Source organism: Pseudorasbora parva, chromosome 6 (assembly GCF_024679245.1).
Source record: "Pseudorasbora parva isolate DD20220531a chromosome 6, ASM2467924v1, whole genome shotgun sequence".
In the NCBI taxonomy this organism is placed as follows: Eukaryota; Metazoa; Chordata; class Actinopteri; order Cypriniformes; family Gobionidae; genus Pseudorasbora; species Pseudorasbora parva.
In genome coordinates this window covers 12,384,263-12,409,329 of record NC_090177.1, presented here as the reverse complement: position 1 = coordinate 12,409,329, position 25,067 = coordinate 12,384,263, and the positions used below count along the sequence as shown (strand labels likewise).

At 37.6% G+C, this 25,067-nt stretch overlaps 1 protein-coding gene and 1 long non-coding RNA gene across 5 annotated transcripts; both read left to right on the top strand.

Annotated features, from left to right (window-relative positions):
* The first annotated feature begins 1,987 nt into the window (after positions 1-1,987).
* Positions 1,988-3,645, top strand: LOC137079221 (uncharacterized). Its single transcript, XR_010905430.1, has 3 exons — positions 1,988-2,121; positions 2,300-2,400; positions 2,774-3,645. It is a non-coding gene; the product is annotated as an uncharacterized lncRNA (long non-coding RNA).
* A 10,167-nt stretch (positions 3,646-13,812) lies between these two features.
* On the top strand, positions 13,813-24,569 carry znf217 (zinc finger protein 217). 4 transcript variants are annotated; one of them, XM_067445641.1, is made up of 6 exons: positions 13,815-14,213; positions 18,405-20,067; positions 20,500-20,622; positions 20,799-22,136; positions 23,196-23,316; positions 23,402-24,569. In XM_067445641.1, the coding sequence occupies exons 2-5, from the start codon at positions 18,759-18,761 to the stop codon at positions 23,303-23,305; spliced, it is 2,880 nt and encodes a 959-aa protein (XP_067301742.1). In that variant the 5' UTR covers positions 13,815-14,213; positions 18,405-18,758; the 3' UTR covers positions 23,306-23,316; positions 23,402-24,569. The 4 variants fall into 4 exon arrangements, with proteins under 4 accessions (XP_067301745.1, XP_067301742.1, XP_067301743.1 ...); XM_067445642.1 differs by having other exon boundaries at positions 13,815-14,226; XM_067445643.1 differs by having other exon boundaries at positions 13,947-14,025.
* The last annotated feature ends 498 nt before the right edge of the window (positions 24,570-25,067 follow it).

Here is a 25,067-nt window from a genome sequence, read left to right as displayed (position 1 = left end):
GCCACTAGAACTGGCTTGTATGGACTTCCTGACCCTGGAACCAGACAGCAGTAACACCAAGGATATTTTGGTCATCACAGACCATTTTACCAAGTACGCTGTCGCGATACCAACCCGTAACCAGAAAGCACAAACAGTTGCTAGATGCCTTTGGGATAATTTCTTTGTCCATTACGGCTTCTCAGAAAAGCTGCTCAGTGACCAGGGGCCAGATTTTGAATCTCGTACTGTCCAAGAGTTGTGTAGGATTGCTGGCATTCGCAAAGTGAGAACCACCCCCTACCATCCTAGAGGGAACCCGGTGGAGCGCTTTAATCGGACCCTTTTGCAGATGCTAGGCACATTGGAAAACAAGAACAAAGCTCATTGGAAAGATCATGTCAGACCACTGGTGCACGCATATAATTGTACCAGGAATGATGTAACTGGGTACTCACCATATGAGCTTATGTTTGGTAGACAACCTCGACTACCGGTTGACCTTGCTTTTGGGCTTACTACCAACTTTCCATTCCAGTCTCATTCCCAATATGTGAAATCCCTGAGAAGTCGACTTGAGGAGAGCTACAGAGTTGCTACTCACAATGCATCAAAAGTAGCTGATCAGAACAAAAGACGTTTTGACAGAAATGTAGTTGCCTCTGCACTTGAGTCAGGTGATCGAGTCCTTGTGCGAAATGTCAGATTAAGAGGGAAACACAAATTGTCAGACAAATGGGAATCTGAGATCTATGTAGTACTCTGGAAAGCAGGTGACATGCCAGTGTATACAATCTGCCCAGAAGGGAAAGATGGACCGATCCGCACCCTACACCGTGATTTGCTGTTGCCTTGTGGGTTTCTGCCTGTGGTTGAAGGTGAAGAAATGGGTTCTCCAAAGATTCGTCGTAAGCCTAGAACCAGATCTCAATCTGCAAATGGAGCAGAAAACCTGGAACGCCAGACTAGCAGTCAATCAGAATCCGAGGATGACAATGTTCCCATAAGGAATTCGGAGCGCCAAATGGAGTTCAGCACAAGAAACATCTTACCTTTTTCAGACCATCCTAGGACTGTGGAGATCCTACCTGAAATGGAGCCCATTGAGTCACCTCCTGCTGCAGCGGAGCCTGTGAATGAAACCTTACCTGACAACTCTAAATTCCCTCCAGCTGCAATACACCCTATAAAAGAGACGTTACATGATATCAGACTAACAGACTCAGCAGATAATGAACCGGATAATGAAGAAGAAAGTCACTTACCTGTGATAAATTCTGTTGAAGCTGACACTGATGGAGTTGCCTCTGGCCGAAATGACAACACCATTGGTGTGGAGAACTGCGGAGGCAAATGCACTAAAAAGACTGAGCTTCCAGAGATGTCAGAGCCTGTGAATGAAAGAAAGTTGGAGTGTCCTAGCCTATCAGACCCTGTGAGTAAAGAAGTGCAGTCAATTGATCAAAGTCCACCTGCCCCAGATGTTTTTGGTGACCAACCGGTCATGGAGGATGACCTAGGAGCCATTGGCCCTAGACGCTCTAAAAGGCAGTGTGGACCCCCTAACAAATTCCAGTATCACAAACTCGGAAATCCGTTAACACTGGTTATTCAGTCACTACTGCAAGGGTTGAGTTCAGCACTTACAACTACCTTGGAAGAATCCACGTTTGTCAGTGATCAGTCTGTAAACATGCCTGGTGTTTCTCCCTCAGTGGTGACAAGTCAACCCCTAGCATGCCCGAGGACGTGCCTGAATTCAGTGGGGGAAAGTGTAACCCAGGTTACTAGTGGTTAGTGGCTGAGAAAAAAATAAAACGAAATAAACAAATCCTTGAGTTAAACACACTAAGTATAAAGAGGCTGAGACCATAAATGATGTAATTATTTTCAATTAATTACATAAAATTGTATAAAAGTATATATGTATAAAATATTGAAAGGTTTAAAATCCTCCAATGATATTTTCACATTACGATGTATCCAATGAGATCGCGTCTGACGTCACTAAAGCTCCGCCGTCGCGGGATTATTATATCCAGCACGTTCGAGATCTGTCTCTTTTCTCTATAACCGCTGATGCAAATGGACGCTTCTCGGCATCCCGGGAGATTCAGTGCCTCGAAGTCAGAGAAAAGTAACGTAAGGATGATTTATAGGTCTCTTAATTATTTGTATATAATGTAGAGATGAGTGTGAAACAAGCAGAAGTGCGATGTTTACGTGAATATCCGTGTCATTCTAAATGAATGTTAATGACGTGTTTAACATTAGTTTAAGCTAATGTGACGTGGTATACATGTATATCTCTAACAAAAAGGGTTCAGAGAGAAGCAGATTGTGTGAAGAGTGACACTTTGGAACGCGTATGCTCCGGAAATTTCCCGTTGGTCGATTTACATGTGATGAGTGAGTTCCTTGGTGAGTTTAGGCCTTTCTTTATTCTCAATTCATGTATATTACAGAGTCACATCGTTTCATCAAATGATTGTTATTGGTGTAATATTGATGATGATTACAGTCTTATGTGTAAACTTAAAGCAGAAAAGACACTGTATATGTTATATAACGTGTTAAAGTGCAGTTGGTGTGTTAACTGAAAAGTACATGCACAAGGGTTAAACTAAATGTTTTTAATGGTAAGAGAAATTGCACAAAGAAGTTATGCAAATTGATGTAACACTATGCAAGTGGATATTGTTTTATGTTTTATTAGGAATTGGGTTCAAACTGAGTGATGTGTGCTTTTATAGCATCCGTTATTAATTTTCTTTGTGGCCTTGTGTGTTCAAAGGCCGGGTTTTTTTTCTTCCTGTGATGTTTGTTGAGTTCGTGGAGCCAGCAGCTGAATGTTGCCTGTTGTGGATTGATCCAAGTGTGAATCCTTCTGATTCGTGAATCGTCTCAACTCCTTCCTGCACTTTATGCATCTTGGTAGAGTTGGACTGGCGGGCCACCTGTAGAGTGAATCCTTAGAACTTCTTGTGAACTTGAACGCGTTTTCATCGAACGGTAGGAGAGGAATTGCACTACAAACTTGATTTTTTTTTGTATTCGTCCTAATCCTGGATCAGCTGCACCGACTGTGAATTACACCACATCAAGGATTTTTCCATTTTTTTTATGAGAAACTGAACTGAATTCATGGACTGATTTTATTTTATTTTTTTAATTTTATTTCGTTTTGAGGTTTTCCAATTCAATGTGAATGAACCTTGTGGTTATTGGGTATTCAGTCAATAACTGAATTGTTTCAAGTTTTATTTTAATTTGTTCATGTTAAACTGATTGGATGCTTGTTTAGAGAGTGAAAACTAAATAGGGTTTAATTCAAGAAAAGGACTCAGAAAAGAAAGAGGCAAAGTTTTATTTAGTCTCACTACATATGCAAATTTAAATTGACCTAATTGAATTCGGACTTAAGGTTGATTTGCGGTTTCCATAGAGTGAAACATCCATATCATTCCTGGAAAGAAGGGAAATGTGCACATTTAGTACAGAGTAAATACTCATATGTCATTGCATTCAAATGAAATCAATTGTTGTTTTCAATACAGTTAAATCTTACTCTTACCAAAACTCTTGATCGTCTGAGTTTGTTCACTCCTGTTGCACCATCTCTCTCAGCAGACAAACCTAGTCTTCTGATCATATTGGTCCAGTTGTAAAATCGACATAAAATTTATACCTCAAGTGTTGGTTACAAAAGCCATATGCTAATCGCTGAAGTAACCCTTTAATTCACAAAAATTCAATTTGGCCAACTAAAAAATGTAAGTGTGATCAGTCTCTAGAAAACTTTCATTTGGGGCCTGCATTTTTTTACAGTGTACTTGGATAATGTAGGCTGGAATTTGTTTTAAAAAAATGTTACCTGGTTACCTTAAAAATTTGAGTTCACTAAAAAAAAATATTTTTTTTAGTTCACTTTAAAAAGTCCAACTTATGTTTCGTATGACAAATTAAATTTTTAAAGTTCATTCAACTATTTAACATGAAAAAAAGTTCAATCTATTCAATCAATTAATCAACTTTATTTATATAGTGCTTTTACAATGATGATTTCTTTCAAAGCAGCCTCACAGTGTTAAACAGGACAATATTGCAACAAAATTTGATTTGGCTGTACAGTCAATGTTATTAGCTTATTTTAATTTTCAACTATTGACCCTAAGTTGAGAAAACTCAAAAATGTTCCCCAGCTGGTTGCCTTAAACTTTTAAGTTTTCTCAATTTTTTTTGTTGATACAATGAACATTTTTGAGAACCGACAAACTTTATTCAGATATTATTAAAAGATTTTGTAAGCATATTGGGTAATTGTTAGCCTGGATGCCAGCCGAACTTAGCCCCGCCCACAAAATGTTTAGGTCGGGCAGTTCGGTCTGGCCTCGCTCCATAGAGGAGTAATTATCCCCGAACAGGAACTGTTCGGACCAATGAGATCATCAGGACGGGCTTTAGACGATGACGGAGAGATGATCAACAGTAACGTAATCATCACGTCATCAAAGGAGCTCGGATTATATTTTTTCGAATCCTAAACAGAGAGCTTGTTTTTATATGCATTCACCTTCACAATTTCTCTCAGAAATGATGATCATGTTGGGTAAGTACTCTGTGTATCATTAAATTATTTTATTTTTTTACAACACCAGCAAAGATTGTGTATTCCAGCCTGATTCCAGCGCATGTGCAGACAGGGTTGCCAAGTTTTTACAACAAAACCCGCCAAGCAATAGTACTAGCCCTAAACAATAGCTTCTCGGGGGGGGTTCTCCTGGGGAAAAATGGCGTTTGGGGGGTAAAATGTGTTTTATTTTTGCAAGGTTGCCTGCTAAAATTCGCACTCATGGGTCTATATATCACATAATAGTCGCTTCAACCAGCAGACATAGAAAACAACTCGCAGGGAAAAAAACGCGGACTTGGCAACACAGTGCAGTTGAACTTTGTTGACATTTGACAATGCGTCGCTCTGTTGCTCTGATTGGTTGTAGGTCTATCCAATTGAGGTCTTTCCTGGTTCGGTTGAAACGCCCCATAATCACAGCCCAAAGGAGCACTTTCAGACTCATATTCTGACTAGAATTGAGTATGACCACGCTAGGTAATTGTGTGTGTTTTATTTGTGATGATGCAGTGAAACATGCCAAATTGGGCTATTTTCATGATTTATTAAACATTTTTATGTGGTTAAAATAATATAATATTTTGAGATTCTATTTATTAAACCAATTTTCTTCATTGTATCAACTCAAATTTTTAATTTCAATAAACTCAAAATTTTAAGGCAACCAGGTTTTACTTTTTTAAGTTAAACCAACAGTTTTTTTTACAGTGTAGCAAACATGAGTGACAATAATAATCTTGCATATGTATCACAATCTTTGCATTAATGGGATAAAACACATTCATATTCTGGACAGCGAGCAGTCAAAGCAGAACAATGAAGTCAGCTGCTCCTGACACGTCAAGACAAAAAACAGTCTTCAGCAAACTTCACAAGCCACTCAGAGCGCAGCCATCACACATGTGTGCCGTCTGCTCAATACACACTCACGCAGACAAATCATACCGCCGTTTAATTAACTCTGTTTTCATGAATGTATCCCGTTTGCTTAGCTGCACTGTTATTTTAGCAACCGTAGAACTCGCAAAACCTGCTTCATGAAAACTCACAATCATTATTTGTAAACTCTGAAATATAAAGGTTCAAAAAGGTTTGTGTTTTTTTTCACACAGAGGAACCAAAGAAACTTTTAGGGAATACTTAGGAATTAAGGAATTGCTTTCTCAATCTATTTTGATCAAACATTGTGGGAACGTTACTTTTCAATGTTCTCTGAACGTTCTATTAACATTTTAAAAAACATTAGACAAACATCTAACTAAAACATTTCAGAAAATCATTTCATGGTTCACAATGTATAAATAGTTTCTGAAAAACGAAATAGTTTTTTCATTATTAAAGACAATGTAACCTTGAAAGAACGTTCTTTTAACGTTACTTTAAGAACGGTGGTTCATAACTTTGAGTTAACTTTGGGAAATAACCTTTTTTTCTTAGAGTAAAGAACATTTTAATAATCTAAAGAACATTTTAATAATCTAAAGAACCTTTGGTTAGTTACATTGTACTTACTCAAATAAGTACTGACTGAGTAATATTAATTATCTACATGTATAGGGTTAGGGTTTGTTTTAGGGTTAATTACTTGTAATTATGCATTATTTACTGTTATAACTATTGTAAGCATGTAATGTAGACCTAAGTCACCTTACAATAAAGTGTTACCGAACATAAAGAACCTGAGTGTGAGGCATAATTCTGGTGCATGTTTTAAGATTATTTGTGTTTTAATGTTTACTTCACTCTTTAACAGTGACATTTTTGTTCTGTGTGTGGCATTATATAAAAGTTATTCATGTGTCACCTAATCAGTAACTATAGCTTTTCTTTCTCCAAACATTGTGATGATGCCTTCTGCCCTACTTTTCTCCGTCATTATTGGCTGACTGGCCATTTGGCTTGATATTATCCCCAGGGGAATACAACCCCCTTTCAGCAAACGTTGAGGACACGGCACAGTGCCGGGCATTTATTGAGACTGCAAAACAAGCTTATTAGGAAGTGGACCTATCAGAGAAATGACAAACTATCTAGTTGGACTGGATGGGCAGGATTATATTGTTAAAAAATCAGTGGGATACTTAGGGTGAAGCGTATTTAATGAACTTAGTCAACAAAACAATAATTTCCTTCTCAGAGCAGTGCAAACAAAGATGATGAGCGTTAACTGTAATTGTTTTAAAACTTTATCACAAACACAAGATCCACGCTATATGCTACAGAATAATGTTGTGAGTAAAACACTGAACTAAAAACTTCCTTCACCTTCAGTCTGGATCTACGAAGTCTTTTACAGGGTTTTATCATCCCAGACATAATAATGCCATTCCCGATTCCTGGCTGCCCCCAAATCCTTTGTGATGTCAGAACAATGGGAAATGAGCGGGAGGCCTCTGTGTCACATGTGGTGCTTTTGATTAACATTCTAGACTGGTTTGTGTGACAGAGACTCAGGATGGAGCAAGAATAATCCAGGTGAAATGCAATTCAGTACAGCTTTATACATGTAAATAAACAGATAGGCCTTTAGTGGATAAATCAGTTCAGTTTTAGGTCAAGGTAGCAGCACTAACTCATTTTTCTTTTCAAATGTTATCTAGTTTTCTTGTTAATATTTACACGTGATTAACACATTTGCTGTGAATTTTGAAAGTATCTTATGAGGGAAGAGATGACGCCAGAGCTCTGGTAATATCTCAAGTTAACGCTGTGTAAACGACATCACAGGACACTGATGTGAGTCATCATATATGTAAGTGATAATGTACAGTCAGCCAGTCATTATCATGAAAATAAACCCTGACAAGGATGATTAGATCTTCCTAGAGTTTATTTTCTGATAATGGCCACCTGGGTGTACAGTATGCCACTTATTAAATGGCAAAAAAAAGCATTAATGAAAATGAAATATTGATTTTTGTTTAATTATTTTGTTATGTAAGAAATTGCTTCCTAAGAATGACATATCCCTTGCATTATATATATATATATATATATATATATATATATATATATATATATATATATATATATATATATATATATATATATATATATATATATATATATATATATATATATATATATATATATATATATATTTTAAAAATGTAATTATTATATTTTGAAATAGTTATAATCAGACTACAGTTTTAAAGGTGCACTATGTAGTATTTTTGCAGTAAAATATCCAAAAACCACTAGGCCAGTGTTATATATTTTGTTCAGTTGAGTACTTACAATATCCCAAATGTTTCCAACTATTTGTAAATTGTGAGAAAATTGCTATTTTAACTAAGGACCGGGACGTGTCAGCATAGCGTTTGAGGGAGTCACCTGTCAATTGCGTCATATCTGCGCTACCCTCGGTTTTATTCTGCAGAAGCGCTTTTCTCTTAGCAGTGTGAACATCTCACAGGAGTGCCGAGCGAACGCAGAGTACCGTCATAACATAATTTTAAACACACTTAAATGTTTCTAATATGATAAACAGAGCTGCTTTACCTTATAATCATGACCGTAAAAAGCGGAAGTGCGGGCGCCCGGCGACTGTGTCCTGTCCCGTCATAATAAAAGTCCCGGTGTTTGCGAGGCGGGTATTTGTCCCCGGCCGTGCTCAGCTCCTCAACACTCGGTCCTGCTCTGCTTCACACTACAGTAATGTTAATAACCGCATCCATGAACATGATTTCTGCCTGAGTCCTATTTTTCACCGGCTGTGAGGTGAAGACCACATATCCCAAGATACTGTGTTCAAACTTGGCGTCGTCAAACTATGCATTTGTTTTGAATAGGCGCCCTCTAGTGGATGGAAAGTTGCATAGTGCACCTTTAACTGCTTTTTACATGAACACATCTTATTCACACAGTGGCCCTAAATCGTTTATAATTTTGTGATTCTCAATATGGTACAATATTATCCTATATTTGTTTCAATGTAACAACTTACAAAGAAGCGTGATTGGTCATTCCAGAGAACATGTCTTCACTGCTCTAGAGTCCAGTGGCGGTGTGCTTTACACCACTGCATATGACGCTTTGCATTGCACTTGGTGATGTAAGGCTTGGATGAGCTGCTTGGCCATAGAAACCCATTCCATGAAGCTCTCTACACACTGTTCTTGAGCTAATCTGAAGACCACATGAAGTTTCGAGTTGTGTAGCTATTGACTGCAGGAAGTTGCCGACTTCTGCGCACTGTGCACCTCAGCAAGTGCTGACCTTGCTTTGTGATTTTACGTGGCCCACCACTTCATGGATGAGTTGCTGTTGTTCCCAATTGTTTCCACTTTGTTATAATACCACTAACAGTTTACTGTGGAATATTTAGTAGTGAAGAAATTTCATGAATGGACTTATTGCACAGGTGGGGAACCTATCATGGTACCACACTTGAATTCACTCCTGAGAGCGACCCATTCTTTCACAAATGTTTGCAGAAGCGTCTGCATATAGGTGCTTGATTTTATACACTTGTGGCCATGGAAGTGATTGGAACACCTGAATTCAATTATTTGGAGGGACATCCCAATACTTTTGGTGAAATAGAGTATATGAAAAAACACAGGCCTATATATAACGCAAGAGAGCCGTGTAGCAAGTATGTGAAACCGATTATTGTCAGGATGATCATGAGCTAAATCTCTAGATCAGATATTAACAGATCTAGACCTATTGAACAATCTTTCTTGAAAGGTCTATTTTGTAAACTTGTCCCCTTCATCCTGTGCAATACTTTCCGTTGATGGAAACCATGCTTGAGACTTAACAACTGGGTTTAAGACTTGGAGTGACATCATTTAATGTGTACTAAACATTTAATCAAAAAGATCTTCTCGAGATGTTTGGACAATTATTAGTCCGGAGCAGAGACTGATGTGGATTTGTTGACTGTGTCGGCCTGCTGACAGCTGTGGGCTGCAACTGAGAGCCCCTCTCTCTGAGAAATGATTGCAATAGAGCATTCGTCTGTATCCAGCATTCAGAGCAGAGATGAATGGGAACCATACAACATAGCACTGCCTGGACGGACACTCTTCAATGGAATTACTGTAGCTACAAAAGAATGGGAGGTTTGACTTTGGAAACAGAAATTAATAGTTCCAGCCAAAAGATGTGTGTGTGTGTGTGTGTGTGTGTGTGTGTGTGTGTGTGTGTGTGTGTGTGTGTGTGTGTGTGTGTGTGTGTGTGTGTGTGTGTGTGTGTGTGTGTGTGTGTGTGTGTGTGTGTGTGTGTGTGTGTGTGTGTGTGTGTGTGTTTGTGTGTGTGTGTGTGTTTGTGTGTGTGTTTGTGTGTGTGTGTGTGTGTGTGTGTGTGTGTGTGTGTGGGAGTACTGTATATACTGTAATAATAATGTATAATACTGTATATAATGCAAATCGTATATTCTTTATGCAAAAAATAAATAATAATTTCTGCTCTGCTCAAGAAGCATGCGTGTGTATGAATATATCCATATATAGAATATACAGTATATATATATATATATATATATATATATATATATATATATATATATATATATATATATATATATATATATATATATATATATATATATATATATATATATACATACATACACACACACACATATTCTTTGTGCAAAATAATAATTTACTTAAAGGGTTAGTTCACCCAAAAATGAAAATGATTTCATTAATTACTCACCCTCATGTCGTTGGACACCCGTAACACCTTCGTTCATCTTCGGAACACAAATGTACAATAATGTTACGAAGCAACAAGAAGAGTTTTTGTGCGCAAAAACTAAATAATGACTTTATCTTCCAAGTTATTGTCTTCCGTGTAGGTCTGTGACGTGAACTCATGTGATAGCGGCGCTCCTCCTCTTCTGGGTCATGTATTCGAACGGTGAAGCCGAGTCATTCTCACGCATGCGTCAAGTTCACGTCAATAACTTGGTGGATAAAGTCGGTATTTTGATTTTTGTGTGCACAATAACTATTTTCATTGCATTGTAACGTTATTGTACAGCCACTGTAGTGAGATGGACTTTGTATCGACGTCTTTAGTGCCTTTATGGGTCTTGTGAGTGGGAATGTACTGAATGTCAATGGAGGCCTTTCTGAAGCCTTTCTCAGCCGTCAGCTTTCAACAAAAATATCTTCATTTGTGTTCCAAAGATGAACGAAGGTGTTACGGGTGTCCAACGACATGAGGGTGAGTAATAATGAAATAATTTTTGGGTGAACTAACCCTTTAAAATTATATTCTGCTCCGCTCAAAAAGCCTTTATTTATTATTATCAATGTTAAATCTTTATATTTTATCTATATTTTTATAGATATATAGATGGATAGAATGTATATAAATTAACATACAATTTGCATATATATATATATATATATATATATATATATATATATATATATATATATATACATACATACATACATACATACATACATACATACATACATACATACATACATACATACATACATACATACATACATACATACATACATACATACATACATACATACATACATACATACATACATACATAAACTAAAAAGCATTAAGTACTCACACAAGAACAATGCAAAAGTAAAGGGCCTTAGGGAGATTCCCAAGAGCCGCATCTTCCTTTCCATGAGGGCTGGGTGTGGAAATATGGGGGATGGGGAAGTTGCCATTTCATTCACATGCATAATATCAAACTTAAAGAAAACAAGAGTTTGACTGGTGCAAAAGGACAAGCAGCCTTCCATATTAAATGTACAGCATATATATATATATATATAGAAGTTGTTGTACTGAATTAAGTAGAAAGCACTTTTCATGTTTTGAAGGTCAGCTTTTGGATGGGAAAACACAAAGGCTACAACAAATACATTAAACTGGTCTTTGTATTTGAGTAATTTCAATAACAACGTTTCCTCAACGGAATCATTGCACAACCGCTCTGTGTCCTTCGCCTGAGGGTGTTTAAAGTACTTCTCACTTCTGATGAAGTACTACATCCCGAATGTGCTCCTATTCCAGTTACTATTAACATGGTTTCTGTCACAACAAACACATGTTGAGTAAGCATTAGGATTGTCATAATGACTATTATTCTGTATATACAATATAACAAATATTAAATAAATACAATGAATATAATTTCCTTGAATGAATAATTGATTGCTCTAAAAAAAACCTTGATATATCAAAGCTCATGCAATGCACAAGTTATACTTTATTGAATAACTCTTATGCAGAATGGTGCTTTTCTTCTACATACGCTTGACTAAAGCCATCTTCACTTCTAAATATGCTATACAATTCTGACTTTTAACCAATAAAGTAACAGTAACAAACCCTGATGCCTTTACATTCGTGTGTTTTCTTGTGAGTCCTATACCCCATCCCCCACCCTACGTGTGTGTATGTGTGTGTGTGTTTGTGTGAGTTGAGGGAAGCATTGTAGGGGACGTGATAGCTATCTATACTCTCTCAAATAACAGCCAAATTTCCTTCAGCTTCATGCCGTTGCATAATAGTGACGATTCTGGGCTTATCTGTATTTGCAAAAGAAATAAAGAATGGAAACCTTGAGGAGGAGAGAAAAAACCTTTATCCACCTCTATTAAGGAGAGTGATAGTCAAATGCGGGGGAGAGGACTTTAGGACTTTAAATGCATGTTTTTAGGATGATGCCACCATGAGGTACATACGGGCTACATATACATACGGGAATAAATACATTTTAGCACTCGTTTAGGTATATTTTTGCTATATAATTTCCAGTCAAGCTCCAACTAAGCATTTTTAAACATATTTATTAATAGTTTTAAGATAAATAAAATGCTAGCTGTGAAATTTACTGTAGCAAGACAGGGGAGTTGTCTATTTTAATACCTAGAATATTTAACATTTCCACCACAGAATACTTTTAAACATAATACATCTTTTCAGATGTGGTGGAAATGTTGACTTCTTAAAAGAAAAATATAATTATTATTATTCATGTGATGCATGTATGAACATTTAATAGACAACTTAAACCACAATGGGGGAAAATGGCCCATAGCTGAAGGTGAAAACACACAGGCCTACAAAAAAGTTTTATTAGGAGAATTATTGTGGTTAAGAGAATATAAACCGAGTTTAATATTTTATAAAAGGTGTGCTTTGTTACTTTTCGTAAACATATTTACGTTTTTGTTGTTCTTGTCGTCTAATTACATACGGGTACCAGCTGCACCTCGTGGTTTTTGAAAGGACATTTGTTTACAATGCTGGCTAAAATGATAATGTTGACATGACTAGCCTACTAACGGAAGCCATCCCACATATCTGAAGCTGTGCATAACTCTCATACCTCAGTTCATAATAAATAATAACCGCAGTTCCACTATAAAAATCTAGATGAAAAATAGTTTAGAGGGTCATGTGATCAGAGGTGCTCGGGTCGCGACGTTCCACAGAAGAGCTGTGTGGAATTCGTGAACGCGCCTGCCTGCCTCATCCGACTCTTTTTCGCGAACGGTTCCTTTGAACAGTTAGTTGATTCTTTTACGTGAGGACGCAATCACGTCACCACGTGGTTCACTGCGTGGCAAAATATGTGCTATTGAACTTTACTGTTAATCACATTTAGTATAAAGTGTGCCAGAACTGTTTGTTGCAGCCATAATTTAGATAGTTTAAATAAAATTTCCAATAATATTTAACAACACTAATATTACTTTTTGTATATTTTAATAAAATCGACTGTTTCATACATAGTTCATACTTGTTTCATACGTACGTGTTAATTAAATTGTAAACATATTTCCAGAGAATGTTATTTTAAACACTTAAGATATTTGTTTACTGACTTTTAGAGGTTTTTTTTACTTAAAGGTAGTTCACTCCCCCAAAATTAGAATTTAGTCATCATTGTCTCATCCTCATGTTGTTTTAAACCTGTACACATTTCTTTGTTATCTTGAATGCAAAAGAAGATATTTTTGAAGAATGGTTCCCACTGACATCCATAATACTTTTCATACTTTTCAAAGAAACCCATACAGGTTTAAAACAATATGAAGGGGATAGAATGATGACAGGATTTTCATTTTTGGGTGAACTGTCACTTTAACGAAAGTGATACTGTGCTGTTAAGTGAATCAGATGAATTCAGAGAACCGTTGAGATTCAAATAACAAAGAACAGGATCACACGAGTCACTCGTTTATGGTAATCAAACTACCGTGGCTGTGCTTTATGTATTTGATACACTTAAATGAACAGTCATACACGCTACTGTATGTTTTTGATGCACCGGTTTTTTGTGAACCAGTTCAAGTGATTCGTTTAATACATTCGACTCAAAAGAACGATAACGAATCGGACATCCACAGCTACCCACGGGAGCGCGCCCTCCCTCTCTCTCTCTCTCTGAACGCAACAGCTGCATAGTGAGTGATTTGCAAACATTGAAAGCAAGGCATTTCGTCCGGCTAACAATTGGCTAACTCAGCTAATCAGATTTCCAGAAAGATAGAAAGAAAACCAGCTACCAAAACTAACATCCCATAGAAGTTATTAGTTACTATAGCGATAGTTGGCACACAATAAGAATACCTGACGAAGTCTGAACATAATGGTAGGTATGGAGGGTGAGTTCCTTATTTTCTATATCACTCATCGCTAGCGTGTCGTTAGCCAAATTTCTATTATCAGCACGAGCGCAGGTTGATCTAACTCACAAAAGTTAACCAACATAGACTTTAGTTGAACACAAACACTCTATTATATGAAATAAAATAGAAGAGGATGATAAAGTTGGTGTCTCTTTTGTAATGCAGGAACTACATTAAGGTCTTTTGATGTTCTTCCTTAACTTGAAAGGGGAAAGAATAGACAGCAACTTGACAAAAGTTTCACCCTTCCCCAAAAACTGTTATAAAGTTGTATTTTGCTATACGACCTTGTTATGTTTATACAAATAATAGCTTTTGATGCAGCCATCGCAAAACAATCTATTCAAATAGATACAAAGAAGAAAGAACTTTCTGTTTTTGTTAAACGAGGTTTATCATATTAATGACTTTATGTTTGAATATCTATTCTGTCTGGGTTTTGTTTATTCCATTTAAACTATATTATTGGTTATAGGCTAAGTTATGTATAGCTTATTGTTCATATAGTTAACTCATTGTTCTGTAGTAAAAACATCTTAACTGTAGTTAGGGAGGAGTGTTGTATCACATTCCAAAATGGAAACAAAAAAACAACAAAAAAGAAAAGACAAAACAGGGCATGCAGGTATATTGGCGAGGTATGTAGTAAAATAACTACTAGCAGTCTCTAGAGTTGCTGATCAAGTTTGAATGATCACGTGTCAGGAAATTACAGCCACATTAAAGGCACGCTTCCACGCACGAGGCATTATTATTTATATAAGCGATGATTTCGTTTAGAAAGCGCCTCTTATTATGTTTATTAAAAAACGATTCTTTTAAACGTTACATTATGATGACGTCAGTAATCGTTATTTCAATCAGCAGCCATCGCTACATCTCCTCAGTCTCACACATTTGAGCTCGACTAACGTTACAATTGGGCTCGGAGTGTTTGAATACCTCGCATGTGTTGTTGTTTTTTAAATGTATACATTTAGTATAGTGTATATTAATGTATGTATTTATAATGTACGTGTGTATATAAACATACACACACTATCTATACACACACAGACGTGTAATGTTTTAATAGGGTTTCATTGGTTAACATTAGTTGACTACATTAGTTAACATGAACTAATAATAAACGATACATCTACCGCATTCATGAATCTCGACATTTGCTGAACATTATAAAAATCAAAAGTTGTATTTGTTAACATTAGTTTACTGTGAACTAACATAAAAAACAAAGGATTTTTATTAACTGACATTAACAAAGATAAACAAATACAGTAATTAATGTATTGCTCGTGGTTAGTTAATGCATAAACTAATGTTCACAAATGAACTTATTGTAAATTGTTACCGTTTTATTTTATTCTTTTCATAGATGTTTTATGTTGATGTCAGAATTACATTTAGCCTTTTCTGAGATAATTACTGAGCCACGGCTCTTGTTTTCCTCTCTAAAGGACACGCATACTGTTTTTCTTTAGGTATAATAACCTAACTCTAATAATTTTTCACTTATTTGCATGAGTCCGGCACACCCGTTATTATTCTATAAGACAATTACAATAAGTGTAACTTACAGTGTCTTTTTAAGAACTCCTATTGATAAATTTGGATGGTTTTGGGGCCTACAAACACGCTTTTCTTGTGAACAGGTTGCATGGTAAAGCCCAAACAAAAGAGTAAGACAAACACCAGCTGGTCCCTTCTTCAGCATGTCAACTAACCGTGTTTTAGTCTATTATAATGACGCAAGTATAGGTGGAGCCATTAATGTTTGTATTGTTGTGTACTATTTTGGTTATCTTGATAACCTTTGTGCATTTTGAAGTAAATGACTTTGCTGCTCTGGATTACTTTGTGATTACGATCTGAAGGATTTTGAGAAGCAAACGGTGTTGTTTGTTGAAATCAGCATGGCAAGGCCTGTCATTAGAGTATGTCTGCACTCTGCAGAATCTAAAAGAATTCACAGATTGTTTTCTTTCTTTTTCACTTGCTTTTTTTTAAACAGTGGTTATTCAGTAGATAACTGAAGTGTTGAAGCTTCCTTTTCAGCGTTCTCTTTTTTTCATCTTCAGCCTCTGTTTCTCTTTTTCAGTGCCTAACATTAGCAAAGCCTATTTTTGTGTTGTGCAGGGTTTCCCTAAAAGTGATTTGGACTGGATGTAGGAATGACTATTGACATTTGATGATTATGATTAGTTTTTTTTTATTCATGTTTTGTATTTAAGCTATTGCTTTGTGTTGTTAAAATAAGAACTTAGTGTGTGCAGTTTACAAATGATTGGCGAGTTGCCTGAAACTTTGTATTTAGGTGTGTTATAGGGTGTTTTTTAATATCATAAGAGAAGGATAAATGTGGTTGCCCATATTTTCCAGCTTGTTTCAGCATGGAAGGTAGGCTAAAAGGTTGCAGAACAATGCTGTGACTCCACCTAAGGCCTCATGAGTGAGTTTTCACAGATATTGTGAAGGACACCGCTGTAGATAGGCATTCGACTCTAGCTTCCTGTTGCCTCACAGTAATTCATCTAAAGAATTTCGTCAGTTTTGTCCCTGAAAAACGTTCTAAATATTTGAAGTTGGGTTTTTCCTTCAAGTTGTGAAAATGCACCAATACAGAACACACTGCATTTTATTAGGTCTTGCACAATCTTTTTCTTGGTTTGTTACTTATACATATTTACTGAAATAATACTTTCAGTGGGCACTAGATGGTTTCACTGTTCCTTTATGAACACCGCTGACTTAGATTTCCATAATAATGAGTGATCAATTTTGTGGTCGGTTTTTTACTTTCTCAATATTAATTGTATCTTTTAAGTTTATTTAGTAGTATATTCTTTCCAATAAAAATATATTTGCTCCAAACTTTTGAACATTCATATACGTGCATCTAGAGAGAGAAAGTCACACAATTAAATAAAAAATATTTTTGTAAAAAAAAAAAACATTTTAAAAAGCATCTGAAGTTATATCATAGGGGTCTGTTGTCCTAAAAGTTTACACTTGTCTACGAATCAGAGAAAAATCTAGTATTTTTTTATTTTTTATTGCAAGTTATACAAAAATATAGTAGTTAACTAGTTGGTAGTTAAAAGTTAACTTGTCCCCAATGTTTCTTTGAATAAGATGTCAGGAGTTAGCCTGATTTATAGACTAGGAATTTTTACAGGCACATCTTAATTTGACAGTTCTGCATAGTAATGTGCTTATTTAGTTGGTTCTAACAGTTGTTTCCATTTAATTTGTGTAAAAGACAAATTACATCAAAGGACTTAAAGGTCTGCTAAATGCTAAATACTTAAATGCTAGTTGTTGACAATAAAGCTAGAAAATGGCCGCCTATTTAAACCTGTCCTGTAGTGTTGTGTGACATTAAGCATTTAAAATAATTATAATTGTGCATTAAGTTTTTATGACGTCTTTAATTGAGATTACTACATAGGATATTTGTACATCCATTTTTTTTTAAATTTTGATTTGTCAAGTTATAGCATCTCTAATACAAACAGGTATACCTAAAATCTTGATAAAACATGTCTGTTCTTTTCATTTACATTGGGCATGGTGCAGCTACAGTCTCACTGGAGTAACGTAGCACTAAGGACTTTTCTCAAGGGCACAATTATTATAGACTAAAACCGTACCTTCAACAACCCCCTAGCTGCTGGTTTATTCCCAATTCAGATACTTTAGGGTCAAAGGCGCAACCTTTGGCTGTTTGCCCAGATCTTTATCCGCTAGCTTACTATTGCATTTTGCTCAGTAAATGTTTTCTTCAATAATGAAACCATATTTAAAAAATGAAAATAATCCTCTTATTTTACTATAGCAACAAAATGTTAAATGTATGTTTCTGTTTTGAGCAATGTGTTTAAATATGTTGTATTTGTTCAATTGACAACTTTCAATGTGCTTGCTTAAACTTTTCTTTGGTTTCAGTTTACTTAAGAGACTTTAGCTAAACATCAATCCTAGGGCCCTATGTGATTGCTAATCTTTTTTTTTTTGGCTCGAGTAAAAGTACATAAGAGATGAGCCCCCCACCCCACCCCACCTTAATTTAATCATTTGTACTTGTAAGTGTAGTCCTGAGTTGATTGCATTCCACCAGTGTGGCCACACCTGACTTTCTTTTTCTTCCATTTCAGGTTTTGCCTGTCAGGACAATTCCTCGGTGTGAATCACTAGACATCAACTGATTGAGTTCATGCTCCATTATCTGGAAGTGACTGGCAAACCCCTACTGTTTATCTTGTTTGGGATGGATCATAGGGGTTTACAGAAACTCTTAGCAAATGTCCTGTTCTGAAAATCAAATTTAAAAAGTACCATGGAAGTGTTAAGGGTACTTGATATTTTGTTACCTCATGCATATCCTCCTTCATGAGTATTTCAATAGAATGACTCTACTTTCATATGTCTTGTAACATCCAACGTATTGCTTTGTACAAGCTTTCAACTGAAACTAAATAAGAAAAAAACCCAAGTAAAGTCCTGCTAACATGCCTACCCACCCATTGATCCCATATGTGGAAAGTCCTGATGGGCTTGGTCATGACATCCTCAGCCACAGCAGTGCAAGCATGCCAGGTACTGGGTCTAGCATGACACCGCACACCAGCTTGGTGGAAAAATCTGACACGCTGGCAGAAAGTAGCCTACCTCTTGACTGCATGTTTTGCGAAGAGACTTTCCTGCATCAGGAAGACCTGGGACCACACCTTCTATCCCAGCATCCCACAACATTCCATGCCCCTGCAGTGTTGCGTGTGGAAGCGGAATTCTTGACTCCCAGCGACAGGGCCCGTTCTAAGACCTGTCCAACTGTGGAGAAGAATGAGGAGCTGTGTTGCGTTGTGTGCGGCCAGGCTGTCGCAGATGGGACAGAGTTGGAAACACACATGAGGAAACACAAGGACTCTTTCACATACTGCTGCGGCCTCTGTGGACGTCGTTTCAAAGAGCCGTGGTTTTTAAAGAACCACATGAGAACCCATGGAAAGACTGGGTCTAAAAACAAAAATCAGGACCTGGAGATCCCAACTACTGTTAATGACATCATCCAAGACCAACCCCCATCACCTGTTGTCACATCGTACAAAATGTGCATGGTATGTGGCTTCTTTTTCCTCAACAAGGAAGTTCTGGCTGAGCACAGCAAAGTCCACAATCGGGAACCGGAAATGGACGAGAATGTCTCCCCTGTCAGCCAGCCTGCTGAGGAGGTTCCTGTATCTCAGAAGTCATTTTTGCAGACCTTACAGTTGCATCCTTCTGGAGTGAGAGAAACTGAAAATAATCACCCGTCTGGACGCTGGATATCACAACTTGATCCTTTCAACACCTACCAGGCCTGGCAGTTGGCCACCAGGGGCAAGATCGCAGCAGGTCCAAACTTGGCCAAGGAACTCAATCCAGACTCCAACTCTGACAACGAGGAATCTGGTTCTGAAAAAGAGGAACTGGGGGCCATCTGGGCTTCTGGCGGTGGAGATAAACCCGCCAGACGAGGCCTAAGGAGTGAACTCAAGCCTACTGAGACGCCTTCCCCATCACCTGAGCAAAAAGGTCTAATTCGTAAAGACAAGCCAACAAACTGTGAAGAGTGTGGCAAGATCTTCAGGACATACCATCAATTGGTCCTTCATTCTAGAATCCACAAGAGCAGAGGGGGAGCAGAGAGCCCAACCACACCTGTAGAGGGGAGGGCCCAAAGTGTAGGCTCGTGTAGCAGTTCATCTCTCGACCGAGCAGAGGAGTACTCCGAGGATGGCTCCGAAGAGGGAGTGGCAGTTGACGCCTTTAATCCAGGTATTATTTCCAAAGTGTTTGGTGTTGCATTCACATTTATATCACTTTTTAATTGCTTTGTAAAAACAAAAACCATCATCTGTCAGTAGTTGGTCCACAGAGAACTCATCATTGGCATCATCATGTTCAATTAAGCACACCATAATTAACAAAGAAAAGTGCACTCTTTACTACAGATGAAGCTGCTTCTGTGTCATAGGTTCAACTGTATCTTCACACAGATCTATTTTTGTACAATTAAAGAAGTGAAGAACTTTGAGCTCCCTCTGCTGGTCAAGAGAGAACTTGAATCTTGCATACTTCACTCGAGGGCATTCTGTAGTATGTCTCGTGCAGCTTGCAGTTTTTAATTTCTGTTAGGACACCTTCTGTTGTACATTTCAAGCAATATATGTTTCGCATATGTTAAATATGTCTCTCTTCATCCTACAGATAAAAGTGAGGATGGATCGGGTAAAATGAAACTCAAAATTCTTGCTCCAAGAAAGTGCAGTTACTGTGGCAAGACTTTCCGCTCTAATTATTACCTCAATATTCATCTCCGGACACATACTGGTTAGTACTTGTTTGTATAGCTTTTTTCACAACTTACGTCTCATTAGGCGTCTGTTAAGTTTCTTGTTTGCTTGTTTCATGATGAAAATATTTTTTCTTTTAATACAGCTATGTATTTAAATGTTTTTTAATAGCAATGGTTTATTTAAATATTGACATCTCTTTTTATTTCACAGGTGAAAAACCTTATAAATGTGAATATTGTGACTATGCTGCAGCACAGAAAACATCTTTGAGGTACCATTTAGACAGACGTCACAAGGACAAACCTTTCACGGAAATTCCGAACATTCCTGCAACATCGACTGCAAGAAATATCATTAAGGCCATTGAACCCCCAAAGAATGAACATGACAAACAAGTCTTAAAACCAGCGAAACAATGGCTTGCTCCTAAACCTCTCCCTGTTAGTATTAAACATGAACCAAGCATGAGCCAGGCCGTTATTACCAGCACAAGTCCTTTCATTCAAGTAAAGCAAGAGTCTTCAAGTTCTCCTGTTGCAGCCCCTTACACCCCTGCGAGTGAGGTCAACAAAAAATACCCATTACCGGTTAACCTGAAAAAGGAGGAGAAGGAGGCTTCTGAGGCACCGTTGAATCTGTCACTCAAAGTGTCTCTCTCTGTATCTGCTACCTCAGTACCCAGAAACCTGTTACTGACCAACACATGTACCTCTTGCTCATATGAAACCCTTTACCCCGAGGTTCTCCTGATGCATAAAAAGCTTATCCACAAGGAGAAGTTAGACGTCAAGAAGAATGGATACAGGGGACCTCAGAAACAGAAACGGTACACTGGTTGCCCCCCGGCTCTTCAGGGCAAAGATGTCACTCCTTTGCCTAACATCAACAAGAAGCATCCCCGTCGGACCAAATCCCCACTCCGGCAGCCGGAAAAACCTGTGGAGAAGGTTCCGAAACAACCACAGATGTCTAAAATTTCTCCTGTAAAAGAGCGCTGGAGAGAACAGCACCAGGGGGGTCAGCGGGGCAGGGAATCGGATGCAACAAGCTCACTGTCCAGAATCTCAGAGCATGAATCTAGCAGAAAATTAAATGTCCCAATTGTAAATGATCGGGAGTTGTCCAAGAGGCCTGGCCTGGATCATGAGATGAGTCAGAGGGCAAGCATGGGCAAAAACGGAATGGTATGGCCCACAGATCCAGCTAGACTTTGCCTTTCAGACCGCTTCCGGAACTTGACGCAAATGGATGTCGGCGAACCCTCAAGCAAGAGACAGAAGTCCTTTGAGCCTCTACATGCTGCATCGGGTCGGCTTGGAGAGGATTTCAACAGGGTCGTGCCCTCCAGGAGAAATGAAAAAACCTCATTGCAGGCGAACTCTCCCTTGTCTTCAGTTAAGGTGACTGCTACGCCGTCTCCCAACAGCATGCAGGCAGACTGGAATGTCCTCAACCTTCTCCGCACCTACACGCCCAACAACCTGGCCTCGCTCTATCACCCCTCCGCTGCAGCTTCCAGCCACACCGTCATGGCCTCACCTGTTCCTGGTAAGTAATTACAACATGATTTTCAGGAAATGCTCATTTGGTAATGCAATAGATCTGTTTATACTTAAGAAGTGATGGCAAATATCACATTAAACAAAAAATAATTTACCAAAAGCTTTTTCTGATTTTCAAGGTGGATGGAGTATTGGCATAAATAGGCGAACAACAACAAAAAAACATGTTTGACATATATTAGTAAATATATTAGTTAAAAACACTTAAAGTAATTAACGCATGTATGCGTGCATAAATATGTGGGTAAATAAAAAGCTTGAAAAAAAATATGTATTTTTAAAATCTAAAAAAAAAAACCTGATGTAATGCCAATTTCCATGTCAGATGGTACAACCAAATAGTTTATCTACACAAATGTGTGTGTGTAAAATATATATATATATATATATATATATATATATATATACACACATATACATACATACATACATACATACAGATAGAGATCTACAGATGTTTTCGCTCTGCACAAGGATTAGTTGAGCTCCTCTGGATGATGCATTATCATGTTTACTGTGAAGTCATAAGAAAAGAGCCATGTTTGTAGTTGTCACCTTGACATTTAAAAACATACGAAACATATGAAAATTGTTAAACCTAAAATGATGCCATAGTATTTAAGAAATCATATAGTTGCACCACCTGAGATTTTGGGGGTTTAAGAGAAAACATAAAATGTTATTTAAATGTACTCAAAATACATTCAAACTAAATAGGTTTTATAGGACAAAGTGAAATGGCAGGAATTTATAAATTTATTTTAAAAATAAATAATGCACTTGGTACACACATAGGCACATCCTGTCATTGACCCATATATATCATAAATACATTCCACATCACGGTAATGCAAAGTTGCAGATTAATTGTTGTAAATAATGTCATTATACAAAAGGTCCTCATGTTTCATTTTTATAGTTCTATTCCAAGCCACTGAGAAAGCGCAGGGTTCACCATGGCCTCTTTAATGGTCTTGGCAGTTGCTTAGTCAGGACGTGGTCTGGGATTATGACTGAACACTACCCCATATGCTCCTCTCTTTAGGGAGCAGGTCCTTGATCTTCCCTCATTACTCCACTAGTATGACTCAGAGGAGAATCCAAACCAGCCCTCTGAGTAATGAACGCTGCGGACCCTCAGATAAGAGCTCTTAGAACTGTCCAGGGTAAATGTCTTTGACAGACCTTGCTCTCATTCCACAGGTATTGCGTGGTGGTCCATATAGCTAATCGCATTTTCTCTCCTCACAGCTTTGAAATATGCAGAGAAAACTGTGACGTGGTCGCCAACGGTGAGTCCCCGGCTGGGAGGAAAGTTTAAATGATTTAATGTTGCTCAAAATGTTCTTCGGACACCACTGCTGAAGGGTTTGATGTGCTGGAAGGATACGGGCCGCACGCTCTGCAATAGCCTTGGCTGGAAGGCAGAATGAACTTGGACTGCAGCCTTGAACAGTGTTGTTTTGATTCCAGAATTTGCATTCCATTATGGCAATAGATTCATCTGCGGTGCACTTAACACAAATCTGAACGTCAGACGCACAGACGTGCATGACAGTCGACTTGTGAATCTGTTGTGGGTCGGTGGTTTATGATGGCCTAAATACTAATCAAACCGTAAGCCCAGCAAGTGCCTCCATTACTTTTTATTAAAAGCCTAAATGCTTCATCTACGAGTGGACGGCACTGACCAAATAAACGAGGAGTGGCGCTGTTGTTGTTGTTGTTTTTTTGTTGCTTTTCTCTAATCGTGTAAGATTGTATATATTGTTAATGTTTAACATCTCTTTTACACTCTACAGGTCAACTTTATGCTATGCAGTGAACGGAAAATCTATCATTTCCAAAGTTAGAAATCTTTTCATTTGTACAAATCGAGCTGCTGTGTTACCGTCTCGGATCCGAGACTCTTGAAGCAATGGTGACGTACTGTGTACTGTTGTGTAGGTACATTTAAAACGAAAAAAAGAAATGCAGGGACTGCATGGAACCTCTTTCACTGTGACAAAGACATTCAATGGGATCCTCAGGATTAATGAGAAACATAACTGTGATATTGTGCCGCCACTGCTGAGCAGTTTTGCCAAATGTGTGGTGAGCATTTTTGTTGTTTTGTTGTGATGTAATTTTTTCATACACCAGAATATTTTTGTTATTGTTTTTTTTTTTTTACCTAATAATCAAGTGTATTTATTTTCAGGCAATTGTGTTGGTTTATTAGGATGTCAGTGCGTGTATGTGTAAAGGTGGCTAAAGCATGGTTTCTGTTACTGTCTGCGTTCAGTATACTAACTCTTTCTCCCTGAAGATGTTTGGCCACTGGAGAGTTAACTTATTTTGTAATGTTTTAGGGGCTTTCATGAGCTGAAGCAAATGCATTGTATTTCCTTGATTAATAAACTTGAAGCGTTTTCTTTTCTTTTTTTCTTTTGCTTCATTCCACAATGAGGAATTGGCCCTTATTTAGTTTTTTTGTGAGTTGTACATCAGTTACGCTGAGTGATGGCTGTCACTGTGTTTTGATAATGGATTTCGATTCATCTAGAAAATAACAACGCTGCCTATTATGCAGGTTCGATCTCTTTCTGGTTTTTGTCCTTACTCCCGCTCAGTATTTCGACTCTTAAATTGGGTTTGTGAAGGTAGTTTGGTTTAGGATGTAGCGGCAGCCATGTGTACATTTGTTTGTAGTTTTTTTTTTTCCCCTCTCTCTCTAGAGTGTACTTGTTGCCTTTTTTTTCTTTCTTTTGCACTTTCAATAATTTTCTCGTTAGAGTTCCTTTCTTGTGGTAAGGTTGTGTCACAGGCGTGCAAAAATAATGAAGCCGAGATGCTTTTTCTCCATGTCTTGTCTGTTGTTTCATGAATGATGCTGTTTTTGGTCTCTAACAGAATGTGTAATTTGGATTTCCAATCT

Coding starts and splice junctions, on each gene's coding strand:
- znf217 (XM_067445641.1), top strand. CDS start 18,759: ATGCCTACCCACCCATTGATCCCATATGTGGAAAGTCCTGATGGGCTT. Junction 20,623..20,798: donor TCATCTCCGGACACATACTG/GTTAGTACTTGT, acceptor TTTATTTCACAG/GTGAAAAACCTTATAAATGT. Junction 22,137..23,195: donor CATGGCCTCACCTGTTCCTG/GTAAGTAATTAC, acceptor TCCTCTCTTTAG/GGAGCAGGTCCTTGATCTTC.